This window comes from Arachis hypogaea, chromosome 4, assembly GCF_003086295.3.
Source record: "Arachis hypogaea cultivar Tifrunner chromosome 4, arahy.Tifrunner.gnm2.J5K5, whole genome shotgun sequence".
NCBI lineage: Eukaryota > Viridiplantae > Streptophyta > Magnoliopsida > Fabales > Fabaceae > Arachis > Arachis hypogaea.
The window spans coordinates 23,136,517-23,155,708 of record NC_092039.1 but is presented as its reverse complement, the minus strand read 5'-3'; the positions used below and the strand labels follow the sequence as shown (position 1 = coordinate 23,155,708).

Below are 19,192 nucleotides of genomic sequence, written 5' to 3'. Positions count from 1 at the left end.
GAAATTCAAATGGAAAAAGAAAGAGGAGGAGGAGGAGATGGAGGTGCGGGCGTGGTGATGGTGACAACGACAATAATGAAAGAGAAAAATGAGGAAAAAGGAGGAGAATGAGAAGAAAAAACAATAGCATCAGGGGTGGAAAGAAGAAGAAGAACACAGATAAATTAAAAAAAAAAACGAAATTCGTAGGAAAAGAAACCGTCAAAAAGTAGTTACATATAATGACATATTTAGTGGCACATGAATGTCAATTAGGTTATACCAATTTGGTTGAATAATTAATTTGATTGTAGAGTATTATTCTTATTGTAGATGGTGATTAGTTTTTTTTTGTTAATGCAATATTTTTGTTAGTTATATGCTAACTAGGTTTATTTTTTTAATATAGATAATTTTAAAAATTTTAAAATAATTATCTTATCTACTAATATGTCTATGAATTAGTAATTAATAGTAATTATTTTGAATTTAAAGTTTAGAAAAATATTTTTTTTATAAAATTATTAATCTTGTAACAAAAATGAGAAAGAAAAATAGAAAAAATAAATATTGTCATTATTATTTTAATAATATTATTTTTTAATAAAATATACAAAATATATAACACAAAAAATCTATATATGATCATATATGGAAAATTTTAAAATAAGAATATTATTTTTAGAAATTAAATTATAAAAAAAATCTTATTACGCATATATTTTTTATAGTAAATATTATTATTTTCTTAATAATTAATTCTCATTTTCTTATTTTATTAATTAAAATAAATTAAATATATAATTAATTAATAATTTTATGTTTATGGAAGTGTCAAGAGTAAAGTTAAGTCCTACTTTGGTTCTTGAGATTGGCGAATTACATTGATTTAGTCTCTGACTTTTTAATTCCTACAATTTGAACTTCCAGATTAAAAAAAAGTGCACCAATATAGTTCTTCCTCAACGCCGTTCGTGAGATAGCTCAAATCTTGCCATGTTCGACATTTTAAAATGACGTTGTCCACGTTTTGACGCTAAAAGAGTACTAAATGATGTCATTACAGGGTTTGAATAATATTAAAAGGGAGGGGTATAACGTTTTAGTATTGTTCAAACCCTCAAATGACGTCATTTAGTGTCTTCTTTAGCGCTAAAATGCATACTACTTCGTTTTAATATGTCTAGTATGATAAGGTTTGAGCTATGCCACTAACGGTGTTGAGTTCTGGCGACGGAAGATACATGAGAGACTATATTGGTGCACCCTTTTTAATTTGGAAGACTGTTGTAGAATAAATAAAGACGATATATAAACTAAAGAAGTATAAATAGAAGACTCTAACATTAATATAATTAGCTCAATAAAGATGATTCATATATTTATATGTAGTAACGAAGAGAGAGAGAGAGAGAGAGAGAGAGAGAGAGAGAGAGAGAGAGAAACTATTAATAGTGTATAAAGAGAGAGAGTGGTGTTTTATTACTTCTGTGTGTGTATCCCCTTTGCCTCAGTACATATATTTATAGGCACACAAGAGGTAACATTTTCAACTCTCATTAAACTTATCTTTCTTGAGAATGTGAGCCGCCCATATTAAATGATGGTCATTCACCTTATTTGATCTTATCACACACTCCCCCTTGGATGACCATTTAGGATTATGCCTCATTAAAACCTTACTAAAGAAAACTCAATGGGAAAAACTTTAGTAAAGAAAAAAAATACAATATCCTTTGTGATGGGGACTGCCTCATTAAAAACCTTGTCAAGAAAAACCTAATGGGAAGAAAACCTGACCAAGGAAAAAAGAGTACAGTCTCCTCCTCTTGTTGACATCATTTAATGTCTCGAAATCGGTGCATCCCAATCTGATGTACAAATCTTTCAAAAGAGAATTTTGGGAGTGATTTTGTGAATAAATATGCTAGATTATCACTTAAGCGGATATGCTGGACATCAATTGTCCCTTGATTTTGAAGATCATGAGTGAAGAAGAATTTGAGAGAAATATACTTTGTTCTATCGCCTTTGATATATTCGCCCTTAAGTTGAGCAATGCATGATGTATTATCTTCAAATAGGACAGTTGGAGCTATCTCTTGATCAATCAATCTACATGATGACATAATATATTGGATCAAACTCTTGAGCCAAAAACACTCACGACTAGCTTAATGTATCGCGAGTATTTCAGCATGACTAGAGGAGGTTGCTACTATCGTCTATTTTGTGGACCTCCATGATATCGCAGTACCACCATATGTGAATAGGTATCCTGTTTGAGATCTCCCTTTATGTGGATCAGACAAGTATCCAGCATCTACATAGCCAACTAATTGTGACTTGGATCCATAGGGATAAAACAACCCCATATCAACCGTTTCATGAAGATATTGAAAGATTTGTTTGATTCCATTCCAATGTCTTTTGGTTGGAGATGAACTATATCTTGCTAGTAAATTCATAGCAAATGATATATCAGGTCGTATATTATTAGCAAGATACATTAGCGCTCCAATAGCACTAAGATATGGTACTTCAGGATCAAGGATATCTTCATTTTCTTGCTTAGGACGGAATTGATCCTTTTCCACATCCAAAGATCTTACAATCATTGGGGTACTTAATGGATGCGACTTATCCATATAAAATCTTTTCAAGATCTTTTCTGTGTATGTTGTTTGATAAATAAAGATCCCATTTTTCATATGCTCGATCTGCAGGTCGAGACAAAATTTAGTCTTTCCAAGATCTTTCATCTTAAACTCTTCTTTTAGAGTTTTAATAATTGTTGGAATCTCTTCGGGAGTTCCAATGATATTTAAATCATCAACGTATACAGCAATTATAATGAATCCCGATGCGGATTTCTTTATGAAAACAGATGGGCAGATATCATCATTCTTGAATCCGTTTCTGGCCAAATACTCAGTAAGACGATTATACCACATTCGTCCAGATTGCTTCAGACCATATAAAGATCTTTACAATTTGACTGAGTATAATCCCTGCGAATATTCATTGGATGGTTTAGATATCTTCAGTCCGTCAGGGACTTTCATATAGATATCACGATCTAATGAGCCGTATAAGTAAGCTGTTACCACATCCATTAAATGTATATGTAGTTTATGATATGCGGATAAACTAACCAAATAACGCAATGTTATCGCATCCACTACAAGGGAATACGTTTCTTCATAATCTATACTAGGCCTTTGTGAAAAACCTTGTGCCACAAGCCGAGTTTTGTAGCGTACAACTTCATTTTTCTCATTTCGTTTTCTCACAAATACCCATCGGTATCCAATAGGTTTTACATCTTCTGGTGTAAGGACTACAGGTCCAAAGACTTCACATTTTGCAAGTGAGTTTAATTCAGCCTTCATGGCTTCTTCCCACTTTGGCTAATCATTCCTTTGTTGACATTCTTCAACTGATATTGGCTTAAGATCCTTACTTTCATGCATGATATTTAATGCCACATTATATGCAAATATTTCATTGACAATTGTCTTATTTCGGTCCCATTCTCTCATGTAAAGACATAATTTATCGAGATCTCGTCATTTTCACAATTTTCAGGTACCTGGACGTCTTCTGGCGTTAAAACTATATCAAAATTTTGGACAACTGCAGGTGTCTCTACTATGTCTTTTTCAACAGGAATCGTATTTATCTCTTTTCTTTTTCGAGGATTTTTATCTTTGGAACTGATAGGCCTACCACGCTTCTGGCATGAATTGCTTTAGTGGCTACTTGTCCTACTGGGACATCAATTCGAATTGAGGCATTTTTCACTGGTATATAAGATTTGGTTATCCTCTTTTGTATCGAAAAATACATCAGGCAATTCATTTGCTATCCTTTACAAATGTATAATCTTTTGAACTTCTAGTTCACATTGCCCTGATCGAGGATCTAAATGCATCAAAGATGATGCTTTCTAATTAAGTTCCTTTTCAGGAAGTTTATTCTCTCCCCCTAATGTTGAAAATTTTGATTTATCAAAATGAAAATCCGCAAACTGGGCTTTAAATATATCTCCAGTTTGTATCTCAAGATACCTCACTATAGAGGGAGAATCATATCCAACATATATCCCCAATTTTCTTTGGGGTCCTATTTTGGTGCGATTAGGTGGTGCAATGGGAACATATATCGCACACCCAAATGTTCTTAAATGGAAAACATTTGGCTGCTGGCCAAAAACTAATTGCATAGGAGAGAACTGATGGTAACTCGTTGGCCTCAAACGAATAAGTGTTGTGGCATGTAAAATAGCATGCCCCCAAACTGAGGTTGGGAGATTTGTTCTCATAAGTAAGGGTCTAGCAATTAATTGGAGGCGTTTAACAAGTGATTCTGCTAATCTATTTTGTGTGTGAACATAAGCTACTGGATGTTCAACACTTATTCCATTAGCCATACAATAAACATCAAATGCTCGAGAAGTAAATTCACCAACATTATCAAGACAATTTGCTTTGATTGAATTTTCTGGAAACTGTGCTTTTAATCAAATAACTTGAGCCAAAAATCTCGCAAACGCCAGGTTGCGAGAAAACAATAAGCACACATATGACCAATTCGAAGATGCGTCTATTAGGACCATAAAATATCTAAAAGATCCACATGATGGATGAATAGGTTCACATATATCCCCTTGAATCCTTTTTAGGAATTCAGGGGACTCAAATCCAATCTTTACTGGTGATGGCCTTAAAATTAACTTTCCCTGAGAAAATGCAACACAACAAAATTCACTAGATTTAAAAATCTTCTGGTTTTTAGTGAATGTCCATGGGAGTTTTCAATAATTCTCCACATCATAATTGTTCCCGGATGACCCAATCGGTCGTGCCAAGTTATGAATTCATTTCGGCTAGTAAACTTCTGGTTTACAATGGCATGTGATTCAATTGCACTAATTTTGGTATAATATAACCCAGATGAAAGTGAGGATAACTTTTCTAATATAACATTTTTATTTAAATCATGAGTTGTGATACGTAAGTACTCACGATTTCCCTCATTCATTGTTTTAATATAATATCCATTTCGTCGAATATTTTTAAATCTCAACAAGTTTCTTAGAGACTTGGTAGATAATAGTGCATTATTTATTATGAATTTTGTTCCTCCGAGAAACAAAATTATAGCTCTTCCGGAACCTTCAATCACATTGCCTGAGCCAATAATAATATTAACATATTCTTCTTTTGGCACAAGATGGATAAAATATATATCTCTTATGAGAATGGTGTGCAAACTTGCACTATACGCAAGGCATACATCATCATTATATATCCTTGCCATTTTTTTCAAAGACAAATAATAATAATAATAAAATGAGTAAAAGTACATGCACAGTAAAATTATTCACATATATACTTAACAAACACATATATTAAACTATTCCATCATTGATCAAATAGCCAATATTTCTTTTAGGATTCTCAAAAAAATTAGATACATCTTAATGAGTGGTGGAATTTTCAGCATCATTTGAAACAAAATTTGATTATTTTCCCTTGTTATCCTTTTTCAAGGATGCTTGATAAAGATCAACTAGGTGCCTTGGGGTACGACAGGTACGTGACCAATGACCCTTTCCACCACAACGGAAGTATTTATCCTCAATTGATTTACTTTACCCATTGTTTCTTTCTTTATCGCACTTCTGATGAGATCCTTTTATGAACATAATTCATTTTCCTTCCATAATTTTTCTTGTTACTAAAACCTTGCCATTTATCTCTTCTGAGATAATGATTTGCCACATTTGCTTCAGGAAATGGGACGGCGCCAGCTGGGCAGACTTCATGATTCCTTAGAAGTAATTCATTATTGTGTTCAGCAACAAGAAGGCAAGAAATCAACTCAGAATATTTTTTTAAATCTTTTTTCTCGATACTGCTACTACAGGAGCATATTCGAGGCATGGAAGGTTGAGAAAGTTTTCTCTAACAATATCGGATTTGAGGAAGTATCACCGTCTTTGGATGATTGTACCTTTCTTCAAGGTCTTTTCACAGATCTGCAAGATCTTTTAATGTGTGATATTCATTTTTCAATCATACGTCAAGATGACAACAAAAAAATTATGACTTTGCCTTTTATCCTTCTCGGATGTATTATTTTCAGCTTTAATGGTATCTCCAAGATCCATTGAATCAAGATGGATTTTAGCATCAAGTATCCATAATAAATAATTGTTCCCAGATATATCAAGAGCATTAAATTCAAGATGAGAGAGTTTCGACATAATAAAAATTTATTACCTTGAGTCTTCTTAAAATTTGATTAACGTGTTGTAGAATAAATAAAGACGATATATAAACTAAAGAAGTATAAATAGAAGACTCTAGCATTAATATAATTAGCTCAATAAAAATGATTCATATATTTATATGTAGTAACGAAAAGAGAGAAAGAAACTATTAATAATGTATAAAGAGAGAGAATGGTGTTTTATTGTTTTTATGTGTATTCTCTTTACTTCAGCACATGTATTTATAGGTACACAAGAGGTAATATTTTTAACTCTCATTAAACTCATCTCTTAAAAATGTGAGCCGTCCATATTAAATAATGGTCATCTATCTTATTTAATCTTATCACAACAAAGATTAAATTGTGACAATTGAAAGTGTAATTGGCCAATTTCAAAGACCAACATAGGGTTATAGGGTATGTCTAAAACGAGCTCAACCATTATGTGCTTATTGAATGAGCCACATTTATATAGGCCATTAGATTTTATTAGATGAAAATCAAAGGCTAATATAAAACAAGAGCATTGATAGACTCTAATAAATATAGAATATTCTAGTACATAAATAAATGCTTTAAATAACAATATTTTAATACACAATACTTTAAACGGCAACAAAATATTTTATTCTTAAATAACTAAATATAAAATATATAAATATAAAATATATGAGTATTTTTTATTTAATAAAATTAATTATTATGCAAAAGTTTTTTATAATATTAAAAAATTATATTAAAATAATATTTTAAATAATAACATAAAACTATAAAATCATTAAAATTTATTTTATATTACTTGATAAATAATTAGATTATTATATTCAAAATTTATTAACTAACTACGTTTATTAAAGATATTATTATATAATATAATTTTTTATAAAAATATTTTTAAAAAATAATTTATTTAAAATATTATATATAATATATGAAAATATTATTTTTTATTTTTTAATTTTTCTTAGAAAAACAAAATAAATAATATAATTTAAAAACATACCTAAATAAAAAAGTTAATATTTTCATGTATTATATATAACGTTATAAATAAAATTTACTTTTACAAATATTTTGATAAAAAATTATATTATATAATAATATATTTAACAAAATAATTAGTTAATAAATTTTAAATATAATATACTAATTATTTGTCAAGTAATATAAAATAAATTTTATTTATTTTATATTTTTATGTTGTAATTTAAAATATCATTTTAATATTATAAAAAATTTGTATGTAATAATTAATCTTAATGAATAAAAAAACTTATATTTTTTGTATTTATATTTTATATTTTTTAAAATAAAAATTTTTTATCTTTATATAATAAAATATGTGATAATCTTCTTTTATATATATTAGGGGTGGTAAAACGGGTCGAATTCGTCGAGCCGCCCGCCGAACTCGCTAAAAAATGTGGTTTGGGATAGAATTTGAAACCTGTCAAATTAAAAAAATTCGCTAAATTATGTATATATGTTCTAACTTCTAATTATGTGACTTTATTTATTTTATTTTATAATTTCGTATATATATTCAAATTATGTGACTTATTTTTTAAAATAAAGATGGTTCTATTGACAAATATTATTTTAAATAAATTTATTGAAGTTAAAAATTTTAAAAATAATGATAAAAAGTTATATTATAATTTGACTATTTTTTTATTTGTAATTAATTGTTTAATTATTATTTTTTAGTTAATTTTAATTAATTTTATTTTTCAAAAAAAAAAACAAAGTCAAACGACTAGCATTTTGTACCCACTTTAGTTGGCGGAGCGGACTGGCCCGTCCCCCTTAAGGTGCGGGCCTAGGTGAGGCGGTCCCAAAATCCTAGCCCTCCCCGCCTAATGGCAGGCATAGCCCGCCAAATATCCTCTTTTTTTTTTTGCTATTTGGCGGTCCCAATTTTTCAGCCCAGTCTGCCTTTTTTGGCGGATTACGCGGGCCGACCCGGCGGGTTTAGACCCGTTTGCCATCCCTATATATATATACTATTTAGTAATTTTTTTATATATTAAATAATTATAATCATATAATAACATTGAAATCAGAAAACATATTAAATCTATTATAGTATAACTATTTAAAATATCATTTTTATATAATCTTTTAATATTATAAAATAATTTTGCATAAAAATTTTGTGAGTTTGGCAAATTTTTTTAATTTGACCGGTTTTAAATCCTAGTCCGACCCACCTTTTTTAGCAAGTTCGGCGGGTCGGCCCGACGGACTCGACCCGTCTTGCCACCCCTAATATATATTAAGAAGATTATCACATATTTTACTATATAAAGGTAGAAACTTTTTGTTCTAAAAAAATATAAATTAAATAAATACAAAAAATATAAATTTTTTTATTCATTAAAATTAGTTATTATGCAAATATTTTTATAATATTAAAATGATATTTTAAGCTATAATATAGAATATAAAATAATTAAAATTTATTTTATATTACTTGACAAATAATTAAATTATAATATTTAAAATTTATTAACTAATTACTTTATTAAATATATTATTATATCATATAATTTTTTTATCAAAATATTTGTAAAAGTAAAATTTATTTAAAAAGTTATATAAAATACATGAAAAAATTAACTTTTTTATTTAAGTATGTATTTAAAATTATATTATTTATTAAGTTTTTCTAAAAAAATTGAAAAAAATAAAAAAATTAATATTTTCATGTATTATATATAATATTTTAAATAAATTATATTTTTAAAATATTTTTATAAAAAATTATATTATATAATAATATATTTAATAAACTTATTTTGTTAATAAATTTTAAATATAATAATCTAATTATTTTTCAAGTAATATAAAATAAAATTTTAATTATTTTATATTTTTATGTTAGTTATAGTTTAAAATATTATTTTAATATAATTTTTTAATATTATAAAATTTTTTTGCAATAATTAATTTTAATAAATAAAAAATACTCATATATTTTATATTTAATTATTTAAAAATAAAAAATTTTGTTGCCGTTTAAAGTATTGCCATTTAAAGTATTTATTTATGTACTAGGATATTCTATATTTATTAGAGTCCATCAATGCTCTTGTTTTATATTAGTTCATCTAATAAAATCTTATGGCCTATATAAATATGACTCATTCAATAAGCACATAATGGTTAAGCTCGTTTTAGACACACCCTATAAAGTTCACCCGTATTTAATTTAACAACAATGTTACTGTAAAAATTAAAAAACAGAGAAAAAAAACTGTTAATTTTTTAAGGGAAAAAAAAAGTAATTGCAATTTGCAAACACGAGAGAGATTCACTAACTTCATTCTTTTTCGGCCAAAACTATTCTCTCTCTTCAGGTCTCACTATACTCCCTCTCTGGAGAGAGAAAAAGAAGGAAAATAGGCAAAACCACAATGCCAGCTCCAACACCTTTCACGAGCGCATCGGCCATGATCCGCCGCCGCCTCCTTCAATCCACCCGCACGCGCGGAGGTGCATCCTCCGGGCCTAGCCGCTGGACAAGCCCGGGCCATGAGGAAACTCCCAAGGGCCTTCTCTTCAACCGCACCCCTCCTCCCCCGGGTCAGTCCCGCAAGTGGGAGGATTGGGAGCTTCCTTGCTACGTCACCAGCTTCCTCACCATCGTCATCCTCGGCGTCGGGCTCAACGCCAAGCCCGACCTCACCATCGAGACCTGGGCCCACGAGAAGGCCCTCGAGCGCCTCAAGATGGAGAACAGCCTCGCCGCCTCAACCGGAGCAACAACCACCACTACCGACAACAATAACAACAACAGCGATAACGGCGATAACGTTGAAGATGTGCCCCACTCTGAGTCTTGATCCAATTACTGTCGATTCGGATCGGACTTTGATTGGTTTGTTTAGTTTCTTTTTCCTTTCTTTCGTGTTAGGGTTTATAAATGGGATGGGTGCAGTGTAATAATTGGTATAAAATAACTGTGAGGGGAACATGAACTCCTTTGAACTCTAGCTTTGCGGTTACTACTGCATTTGAGGTAGTTTTAATTCACTGTTTTTTAGCTTGTTAAACGTGAGATTGTTGACTCGCTTTTGTTGCTATATTTCTATGAATGTGGATAAAGACATTCCTGAATCTAAAAGTTATGGTACATAATTTTGTTTTTGTTTCCTCATATATAATTCCTCAAATCCGCAAATTTTGTTAGCTACTGGAAGCTCTGATGGGAGGCGAGTTAAAATGAATGATTCTGGACATGGCACCATAACCTCCTCGACCAATTTTGGCATTTCTTTGAATTCAGGGTAAGAATTTGATGATTAGCAAGCAAAGATGCACAGTTATTTCTATTCAATGACAAAATTGATATTTTATTCGATAAGTAATATATATTATTCACAGGTGCTTGTTGGCTGTTTGCACTAGCGAAGGACACGTGAAGGTTTATCGTCCACCCTTTTGTGATTTCTGTTCAGAATGGATTGAGGTGTGTGCAATAAAAGTGGTTTATCGTGTGGAATAGGAACTGATGCCATCTTTGTGTGCCTAAAGAAAACATGAAACTGAAAACTGTGAACTGCATAATTTATATTGGGATTGGGATAGGGATATTGCTTCTTTTGAAAGCAGATCTGATTGAGAAAAGTTGTAATTTGTAGCATCTTCGGAGAAAAATTAAATGTTAGCTGTAAATATGTAAAATAGAAAGTATGTTGTGTCTAATTCCTTTTTGCGTTTCCATTTATGGAACTGAAATAGAAAGTGTTTATAGTTTTCATGTTTACTTGCCTGCCAACTGCCACTATTCTTATTTTGTTTAGGTTGTGAACGTTAGTGAACGTCTATTTGAATATTTGCAATGTACTGAGTTTCAAGGCACGGGGACTCCATTAGAGTTTTCCAAAGTAAGTTATCTTATCCATCCATGTTCTTGGTTGGTTTTCTTTTTTCATACTCTACTTGGGGTAGAATTAGTTATTCTGAGACCAGTCGTGCTCATGATATATATCATCTTTTGACATCATCTATTTTATGCCAGCAGAAAAGAAAAGATCAGATGATTAATCAATAACTTGAAAAATGCTGTTTCAAAATAAAGGGACATTAACAAAGTTTATATGACCTGGATGTATGTTACTTATATATGTACGCACCCCACACACAGTCTCTAGAGAATCTAATATTGGACTTTTGTTGAAATCGAGTCATGACGATGCTTGTTCTGATACTTAAGTATATATATTAAATATGATATGGATTTAATTTCAAATAAAATAAAAAATCCTTTCTTTTGTCGTATATGCTTCATGAACAAAATGGCCATTTTTCTTGTTGGTAGTATAAACTATGGTTTTTCTATAATAAGTTGTACATTCATTCTCATCATTTTTTTTAACTGTAAATCATAGTTAACTACAGCTAAAACCCGGTGCACAAGCGTCCCGCGTTTAACGCAGGGTCCGGGAAAGGGCCGCAACCAAGGTTGTAATGTACGCAGCCTAACCTGATAATTATATCAGTGGCTGTTTCCACGGCTTGAACCCGTGACCTTGAGGTCACGTGGAGACAACTCATCCGCTGCTCCGAGGCTCCCCTTCTTAACTACAGCTAAAACAATTGTGGTTAACTGAAACAATTTTATTCTGTGTTAATTTGATTTTATGTACTTAAAGTTAGATTGTTCATGCAGAGAAATGCATCAGATGAAATAGATTCTGTGGCTAAACCTAAAAAGAAATCCTTGAAAACAGTTCCCGAGAACGACATGTTGCCTGTGATAAGTGCTGATCAATATGCTACTCGCAGCGCAGTGCTAAGCTCAATTGTTGTTTCATGGTCTCCTTTACTGCATGATATTAGCAAATCAGTCTTTAAAATATGTTCACTATAATGTTGCAATTCCTTCCTGTTTAATTTTAGCATATCTAATCAGTAGTTTAATATCTGTATTATGTATTTTTGACTGGTGATTGGTTGATTAAATCCCCAAAGTGGTTCTCTAGATTCACAGCTTTCACCATTTTAGTCCCTCAAATCCAAAATTTACTACATTGGTCTCCGAGATCCAGCACTAGGTACCATATTGGTCCTTGGACCCTTTCCAGCATTAGGTCAGGAAACAAAGTGTTGAGCTGGCTCTGACTTGCCACGCTGGACATAGGGCTTAATGCTGTCATTTAGTTTTGGCACTTAAACAAGGCAAAAACGAGAAGATGAAGAAAAGTTTATATGATGTGCAAATTGTTTTATCTCTCCTCATTCTCCAAAACAATCTCATTTTCGCCTTGTTCAAGCCCTAAAATAAAACGACGTCATTTAGCCCTGTGTTTAGCGTGGCAAGTCAAAGCTAGCTTAGCATTTCGTTCGTAGACTCAACGTCGGAAAGGGTCCAGGGACCAATATGGTGCCTGAAGCTGAATCTCGGGGACCAGTATAGTGAATTTTGAATATGAGAGACTAAAATAATGAAAGCCGTGAATCTCAAGGACCATATGGGGATTTAGTCGTGATTGTTTTTTTAAATATTTGTAGGATAATTTAGTGCGTAGCTGGATTTTGCGCGATAGATGCCTAGATGAAGTACCTGTTCATATGCCTCATAATAACAATTCATCCAGCGTATGTTATTTTTGTCCTTTTTTACTCTCTTTTCATATGACTTCTGCCATTTCCACCCCTTAAGCAGACATGCACCTTTTTCCTTGCAGGCTTCAGATGATGTATATGATTCATGCCTTGGTGCAGCAGTTTCACCTGGAAATCTTGTCGTCGCTACTGTATGGTATTTTCTTTTATTTTCAGAAAAATCTTTTCACTTGTATATACCCTGTGTGCATTGTCCAAAGGTACAGGATTCTTGATTGCCCAGACAAAAATTAAAGGCAGTGCCCAAAAATCTAGGAATTTTGTATATCCCATCATCCTTGAATATGAAAAAAGCAAGAAACAGAGAATGAACTAGCAATCATCTTATAGATGCTATTTTTAAGAACATTTAGCTATCTAGTACTTGTTGTGTTCAAGGAACCTTGTCACTATATAGGGAATCTCAATCAGAGATAGGGATTAGGTAGGGGTCTTTTGACATTTGTTAGTGAGTAGAGGAGCTCTAAGTCTTCCTCATATTAGTAACTTCGTATATTGATGGACAGATGAACAGATTGTTTCTCATTTTTTCCCCTTTCTAACTACCAGTTCTAACATTGTTCTTTGCATTCATTTTGCAACGTTAACTAAACCATGTGTGATGAGTGAAGCAAATGCTCAAGGGGGGAACTTAATAGTGTTGTTTTTCTTTCTTCTTTTTTTTTCCTCTTCTGAATTTGTTTTATTGATTCCAAATAAGTGTGCGTGATTCCCAAGCTAAAAAATGATCTTGGCTTTCTGGAAGTTTTATGCATTTATCCAGAATATCTAAATCATTCTTCTATTAATTCAAAGCATGTTGCTCTGGCCCTTTTGTTGGGACATAATCATAATATTCTCTGGTTTGAATCTGTTTTCCCTACCTGTTGTCTGAAATCTGAATCACAGCTATTGAATGATATTCTTACTGATCACATCAGTAGTATCTTTCCACAGCTGTTCAAATTTTTTTAGTTGTTTAATCCAATTTTCTATTTAGCCAATGCATTCACTAATAGAAGCAGTCACCTTAGAGTTTAGCATTGATTTGTTAGCCCTAATTTAAAAGAAGATAATTCATGTTAATTTGAAGTTCCTACCTCTAATTTTATTTTATCTTTTAATTCCTCAACCAGGCATATGCTGCAAGAATATTTAGAAGTTTAATTTTTCTTCTTTGACTATATGAGGTTGCTATTGAGTATTTATACTTGTTTATTGCAGGTTCATTGCTTTGATGTTGAGAAACTGAATCGAATGTATGAAGGAAGGTACAAAATGATTTCTCAGCCTATGTTCCCCTTTTGGCATTCTGTTTTGGCTGTGTGCGAAGAGAAGGGGGGAATAGTTTGGAGATAAAAAAGTGTATAATTACCCAAATAATTAGTGTTTTGAACCAATCTTGAATACATGTCAATAGTTATTTTCCTACTAAGTATTTGTTTTCTTTCTCCTTTTGTCTTTTGCTAATGAAGTTTCAATGAAAAAATTCCACAAATATGCAATTGTGATATTTGTATTCTTGAACCATGAGCAGGGTACTGAGAGCAGCTATTGAATACCATTGGATTGGTGGGCTACATGTGGATATTTGCTTGAATCGTCCTGTTCCATTTTACACTGAAGAACTTTCCGGTTTGGCAGAGAAAGATTTAACCAATTGGGGTTCCAATATCATATGGTCTTTGAACCAATATCAGTGTCTTGATAGGCCCCTAGTTCTTTTGGATATAATTTTGGCATTATTGGACTTCAAGGTCAGCATGCCAAGATATGTAGAGCATTTACTCATCAAGTGGATCTCTCTGTCTTTTCCGGGATTTCATACGGACCTTCCCAATGAAAAGACTTTACTGCAGGTCTCTTCAAGTTTGTCAGGTGTTCCTTCTCGCATGCTACACTTGCTCAATATAATTTGTAGACGAGTAATGTTGGCGCAGCTGGATGCTGATGAAATCACACGAATATCCAGCGAAGTTCAAAACACTAAAGGGGAATGCTGTTCTATGGACGAACAAGTAACCAAGTGGATAGCAATTCTTGGAAGCAGTGAAAGAGAACTCCGTGAAAGGCTTGTCGGTTTTAGTTTTTGTGCTTCTCAAACTAGCAAGTCCCGTCCAGGGGCAACTCCTTTCCAAACTGGTCATTGGTATCCTGTTGGACTAGCACAAATGGAACAATGGATTGCGCTAAACAACGATCATGTACGTGGCGAGTTGAAATCCATTGCATCAGAGGTTACCAATGAGAAAAGGTAATATTTAGTACTAGAGTTTCAATTTTGAATTATATCGCTGCATGTTAAAATCATTTACTGATTACCTGACCACTAAGGTGGTTAAATATTGAAAAGTTGGAAACTTGGAATCATTTAATTAATGCTTTTATTATTCATCATTGTCTTGGTAATTTCTTGCTAAAGTTTCCTTGTGCAATAGAAAACTGCTTTAACTAAATTCCACAATGCTGCAAAATCATTACTCAGTACATCAAATATGATAGTTTCAAATTTTTTGTTCATTTCTCATGATTATTTCTGTCCAGTAGATGTTCAGCTGTGGAGTCATGCAGTTATTGTTCAGCATCAGTTCCATTTGAGTCCCCAGAGTTTGGTTTATGTCAAGGCAAAACTTCAGGCAGTGGCAGCAATGATAAGCGGCATAAGTTATCAAGATGCGCCGTTAGTATGCAGGTTTGCCCTAGTATCCCACTGTGGTTTTGTGTGTGCTGCCATAGGGTGGCGTTTAGGTTGGCGCCTGACCCACTTTTTCGAATGTCTTCGTCTCAGTTTGATTCTGATTTTGTAACCAAATCTTTGTCTCGAGCAGTTTCCTCAAAACCATTGTGTCCCTATTGTGGGATATTGCTACAGAGACGTCAACCTGATTTTCTAGTTTCTCCATTACCTGTGTGAGAAGACTTGAATTGTTAACGAATGTGATCATTTAATTTAACTTTAAGAGGATGTCATGCACTCATGCTGTTATAGTAACTTGAACTTTGTGGCATTGAATAATGTGGACTTTGGTTTACATTATTAATGTGTAAACTCTATCATCCTCTATGGTACGGTAAAACACTAGAACCTAAAACCCCAGAAAAAAGAGATCATAAAGCCACTATAAAATTATTTTGATGAAAAGAAAACGAGTGCTCCACATGAGCAAGTGGAAGATATTTATGAACTATGATTCCACAAATGATCGAATATAATATATTATAATTCAACCGGAAATCAATAAAAATGTTACTGAAGGTGTTAATTTTCTAATCTTAAGCCCGTGTAAGAGTTTATTTCACATTTTAATATAATATTTAAATGTTCAGTTTTACTCTTCATATAATAATATTAAACACAATAAACAATGGAATATTTACATTGCAAATTAGTAATTAAGAGTTTATTTTAACAAACATCAGGCTAATGCTTGACACGGGATAACAAGAATATTAATTACAGGTTTAAATATATTTTTAGTCTCTAGATATGTAATATTTTGATAGTTTCCCTTAAAATATTTGAGCTTGTTTTGATCAATTTTTTTTTGATGCGTTTATTTTACCTTTAGTTTGTATTGTTCATCGCTCTCCTAAGTGATGCCTTTGTTCTTAGATGGAGGTATTGTTTTTTCAAGATTATTTTTGTTAGTATTTAAATCATTTGAATGCATATTTGGTAATTAATCCCAAATTTAATAGGGCATAACTGCAGCTAACTAACGGGGGGACACTACAAAATAGCACCAAACGTAATGATCATTTTACCAAATCTTATTCAATAAATTGATTACGAAAATGGACTATGAAGCACAAACACAACATCTAAGTATTTGTGTCTCATATAAGCAATTGTCCAACGTACACCATATGCTATGTATTCAGATACGTACAAGAATAGAGATAACAATAAGGGTAAACTATTATTTTGGTCCCCTACGTTTGGGGTGAATTCTATTTTAGTCCCCAACGTTTAAACTGTTCTATTTAAATCCTAAAAAGATTTGATTTGCATCAATCAAGTCCTTCCGTTAAGTGGGTGTCAAATTATTGACGCCGTGTCCGACGTGGCAAAGTTGGCAGTTTGCCTGTAGTTAACAGTTGGAATTGGAAGCAGGAAAAAAAAAGGAAAATGAAATGCTGCCCAGTCCAATAAGTAAACCCTAATCCCCAAAGATGATGTTCTTCGTCTGCTGAGAATGGCTACCCAGTCGTCCTCCCAAGGTTCGCGTAGCAGCACCAAGAGTCGTGGGAGAAGGAGGACTTGCTTCTGTGGAGAGAGACCGGTATTGCGCACGTCATCTACAGCGGAGAACCCAGGAAGAAGATTCTGGGGCTGCGTCAACTTTCAGGTGAGTCTCATCTTTTCTGTCTCCTGTTTGAAAATAGCATTGGGTGTTAGTGTTTGAAGGATCTGAAGTGTTTGGTGTGTTCGTGCTGGTGTGTTCGTGTTGGTTTGGTTGAGAACAGATAGGAGATGGATGCGATTATTTTGCTTGGGCAGAGCCTGAAGGACAAGATCCACAAATTCAAAGACTGAAGAACAAAGCAAGCTCGTTGAAAGAAGAACTGCAGAAAGCTGAAAGGAAGTTTGCATTGGCACTTGGTGTTGGAATTCTTGGATGGACACTGGCTGGGCTGCTGCTATGTGATCGACTCAATTGAGGTTTAGGGGGTTAGCATTTTGTTTATTTTTGCCATTCTGTTGTTGTCCCCTGGTTTGTAGGGAATGTCAATTGTTTAGGGATTGAAAAAATTGACATACAGTTGGGTGATAACAGTAATGTAAAGAGAATGAAATTTTTTTGTGGCTGTGTCTGTAAAGCCATTTGCTGTAAACATTGTAAGGTTTTTGATTGAAATGAATAGCAATGAGTTCCTGTATTGTGACATACATTATTTGGCTCTGTACAAGTTTATTTCAGTTTCATCTACTAATAAAAACAAGGCTTAATTTGCCAATTCACATAACTTTGCTGCTGAAAATTCATGTAATTCATTAGATAATGGAGAAGTCTTAAAGTAGCTTCTCTTAACCATAACAATATCCAAACAAGCCTTAAATACAACCATGAAAAGGTAACAACACAAAAGAGATCAACATGACAGTAGTAGTCTTAAAGTAGGGTGTCTAAAGTATCACATGGACATTAGCCCTTGGTCATTGACAGATTCATTACAAAACAGATGGAATCACTAAAATCTACTATGTTCTTCATACCAATGCCTTCCAGGCCCTAGGTGGTGTTTTTGCCATGAACCTCAGGGTCCTCCTAGATGGGCTAGTGACTGTTGCTGTTGATGGTTGTGGTTGACTGACACTGCTGCTGCATCTAGCTCTCTTGGATGATGTCTGTGACTCCTGGCTTCCTCCAACTTGTGTACTGCTCTTCCTCTTTGGATGAACTCTTGTTGCTGGCTGTGTTGTTGTCTTGGCAGGGATCTTGTTGGGTTTTGGAGTCCTAGTTGTGCCAGCCCCTTTCTTGGCCCCTTTCTTGGATTGTGCAGTTGCATTCTGCTATAAACAGTAACAACAAATTGGGTTAATGGGACAGTATAAACATTCACATGTAAGGAATTCAAATCAAATTGACAATAACAACTTTACCTTATTTGCTGCGGCCTCCATCTTACGTTTTCTAGGGCAGGTTCTTTTGTTGTGACCAAGTGCAAAACAATATGAACATTTTTGTTGCTGTCCAGTCCTGGCTAACTTAGACAGTGGTCCATTGTTGCGTGGCTCATCACCAGTCTTGTTCCTCCTCAGTTTTGGGCGTCCTATTGGTTTCCTAAACACTGGTGGCAGCACATCATCATTCTCAGTCCGGGACCAGAGATTTGGTCCATTCAATGGGTAGATTACATGTTGGTAGCAGTCCACGTAGGTCTCTTTCCTATAACACTTGTTGACATAGTTCTTAACATCTAGACACATTTTCCTAATGCAGCTCATGGCATGCTCACAAGGGTAACCTGTTAGTTGAAATTTTCTACAGGAGCACTCATGTAAGTTTAAGTCCACAACAAACTTGGCTCTATTACCCTGACTGCTAGACACTTCATATTTGTCCCTACCAGCATATATGGCCAGCCACTCCCCACCCTTATCAAACTCCCTTTCAATTTTCTTGTTTATTTTTGGCAATATTTTTCCGGCATATGTTACTATACTTTGCCTGTTATCAGACCACCTATTCATTAGATAAACCCTAATGTCTTCTAGCATAGACACAATTGGTTTCTCTCTAGCCTCTACAATAACAGAGTTAAAACACTCACACATGTTGTTAACAAGTGTATCAACTCTAGGAAAATAATTAAACCTGGA

At 33.1% G+C, this 19,192-nt stretch overlaps 1 protein-coding gene across 2 annotated transcripts; it reads left to right on the top strand.

The window, feature by feature from the left end:
* Positions 1-9,560: 9,560 nt before the first annotated feature.
* LOC112796521 (uncharacterized) lies at positions 9,561-15,859 on the top strand. Of its 2 annotated transcripts, none has more exons than XM_072235344.1 (9): positions 9,561-10,138; positions 10,451-10,547; positions 10,645-10,729; positions 11,064-11,147; positions 12,775-12,861; positions 12,951-13,019; positions 14,092-14,138; positions 14,405-15,121; positions 15,415-15,859. In XM_072235344.1, exons 1-9 carry the CDS (start codon positions 9,793-9,795, stop codon positions 15,779-15,781), a joined length of 1,899 nt encoding a protein of 632 aa, XP_072091445.1. In that variant the 5' UTR covers positions 9,561-9,792; the 3' UTR covers positions 15,782-15,859. The 2 variants fall into 2 exon arrangements, with proteins under 2 accessions (XP_072091445.1, XP_072091444.1); XM_072235343.1 differs by having other exon boundaries at positions 15,412-15,859.
* Positions 15,860-19,192: the final 3,333 nt, after the last annotated feature.

What these genes read in the sequence shown, in the direction of transcription:
- LOC112796521 (XM_072235343.1), top strand. Translation starts at nt 9,793, where the DNA reads ATGAGGAAACTCCCAAGGGCCTTCTCTTCAACCGCACCCCTCCTCCCC. An exon ending in TCTGTTCAGAATGGATTGAG is followed by an intron (nt 10,730 to 11,063) that starts GTGTGTGCAATA and finishes TATTTTGTTTAG; the next exon opens with GTTGTGAACGTTAGTGAACG. An exon ending in ATAATAACAATTCATCCAGC is followed by an intron (nt 12,862 to 12,950) that starts GTATGTTATTTT and finishes TTTTCCTTGCAG; the next exon opens with GCTTCAGATGATGTATATGA.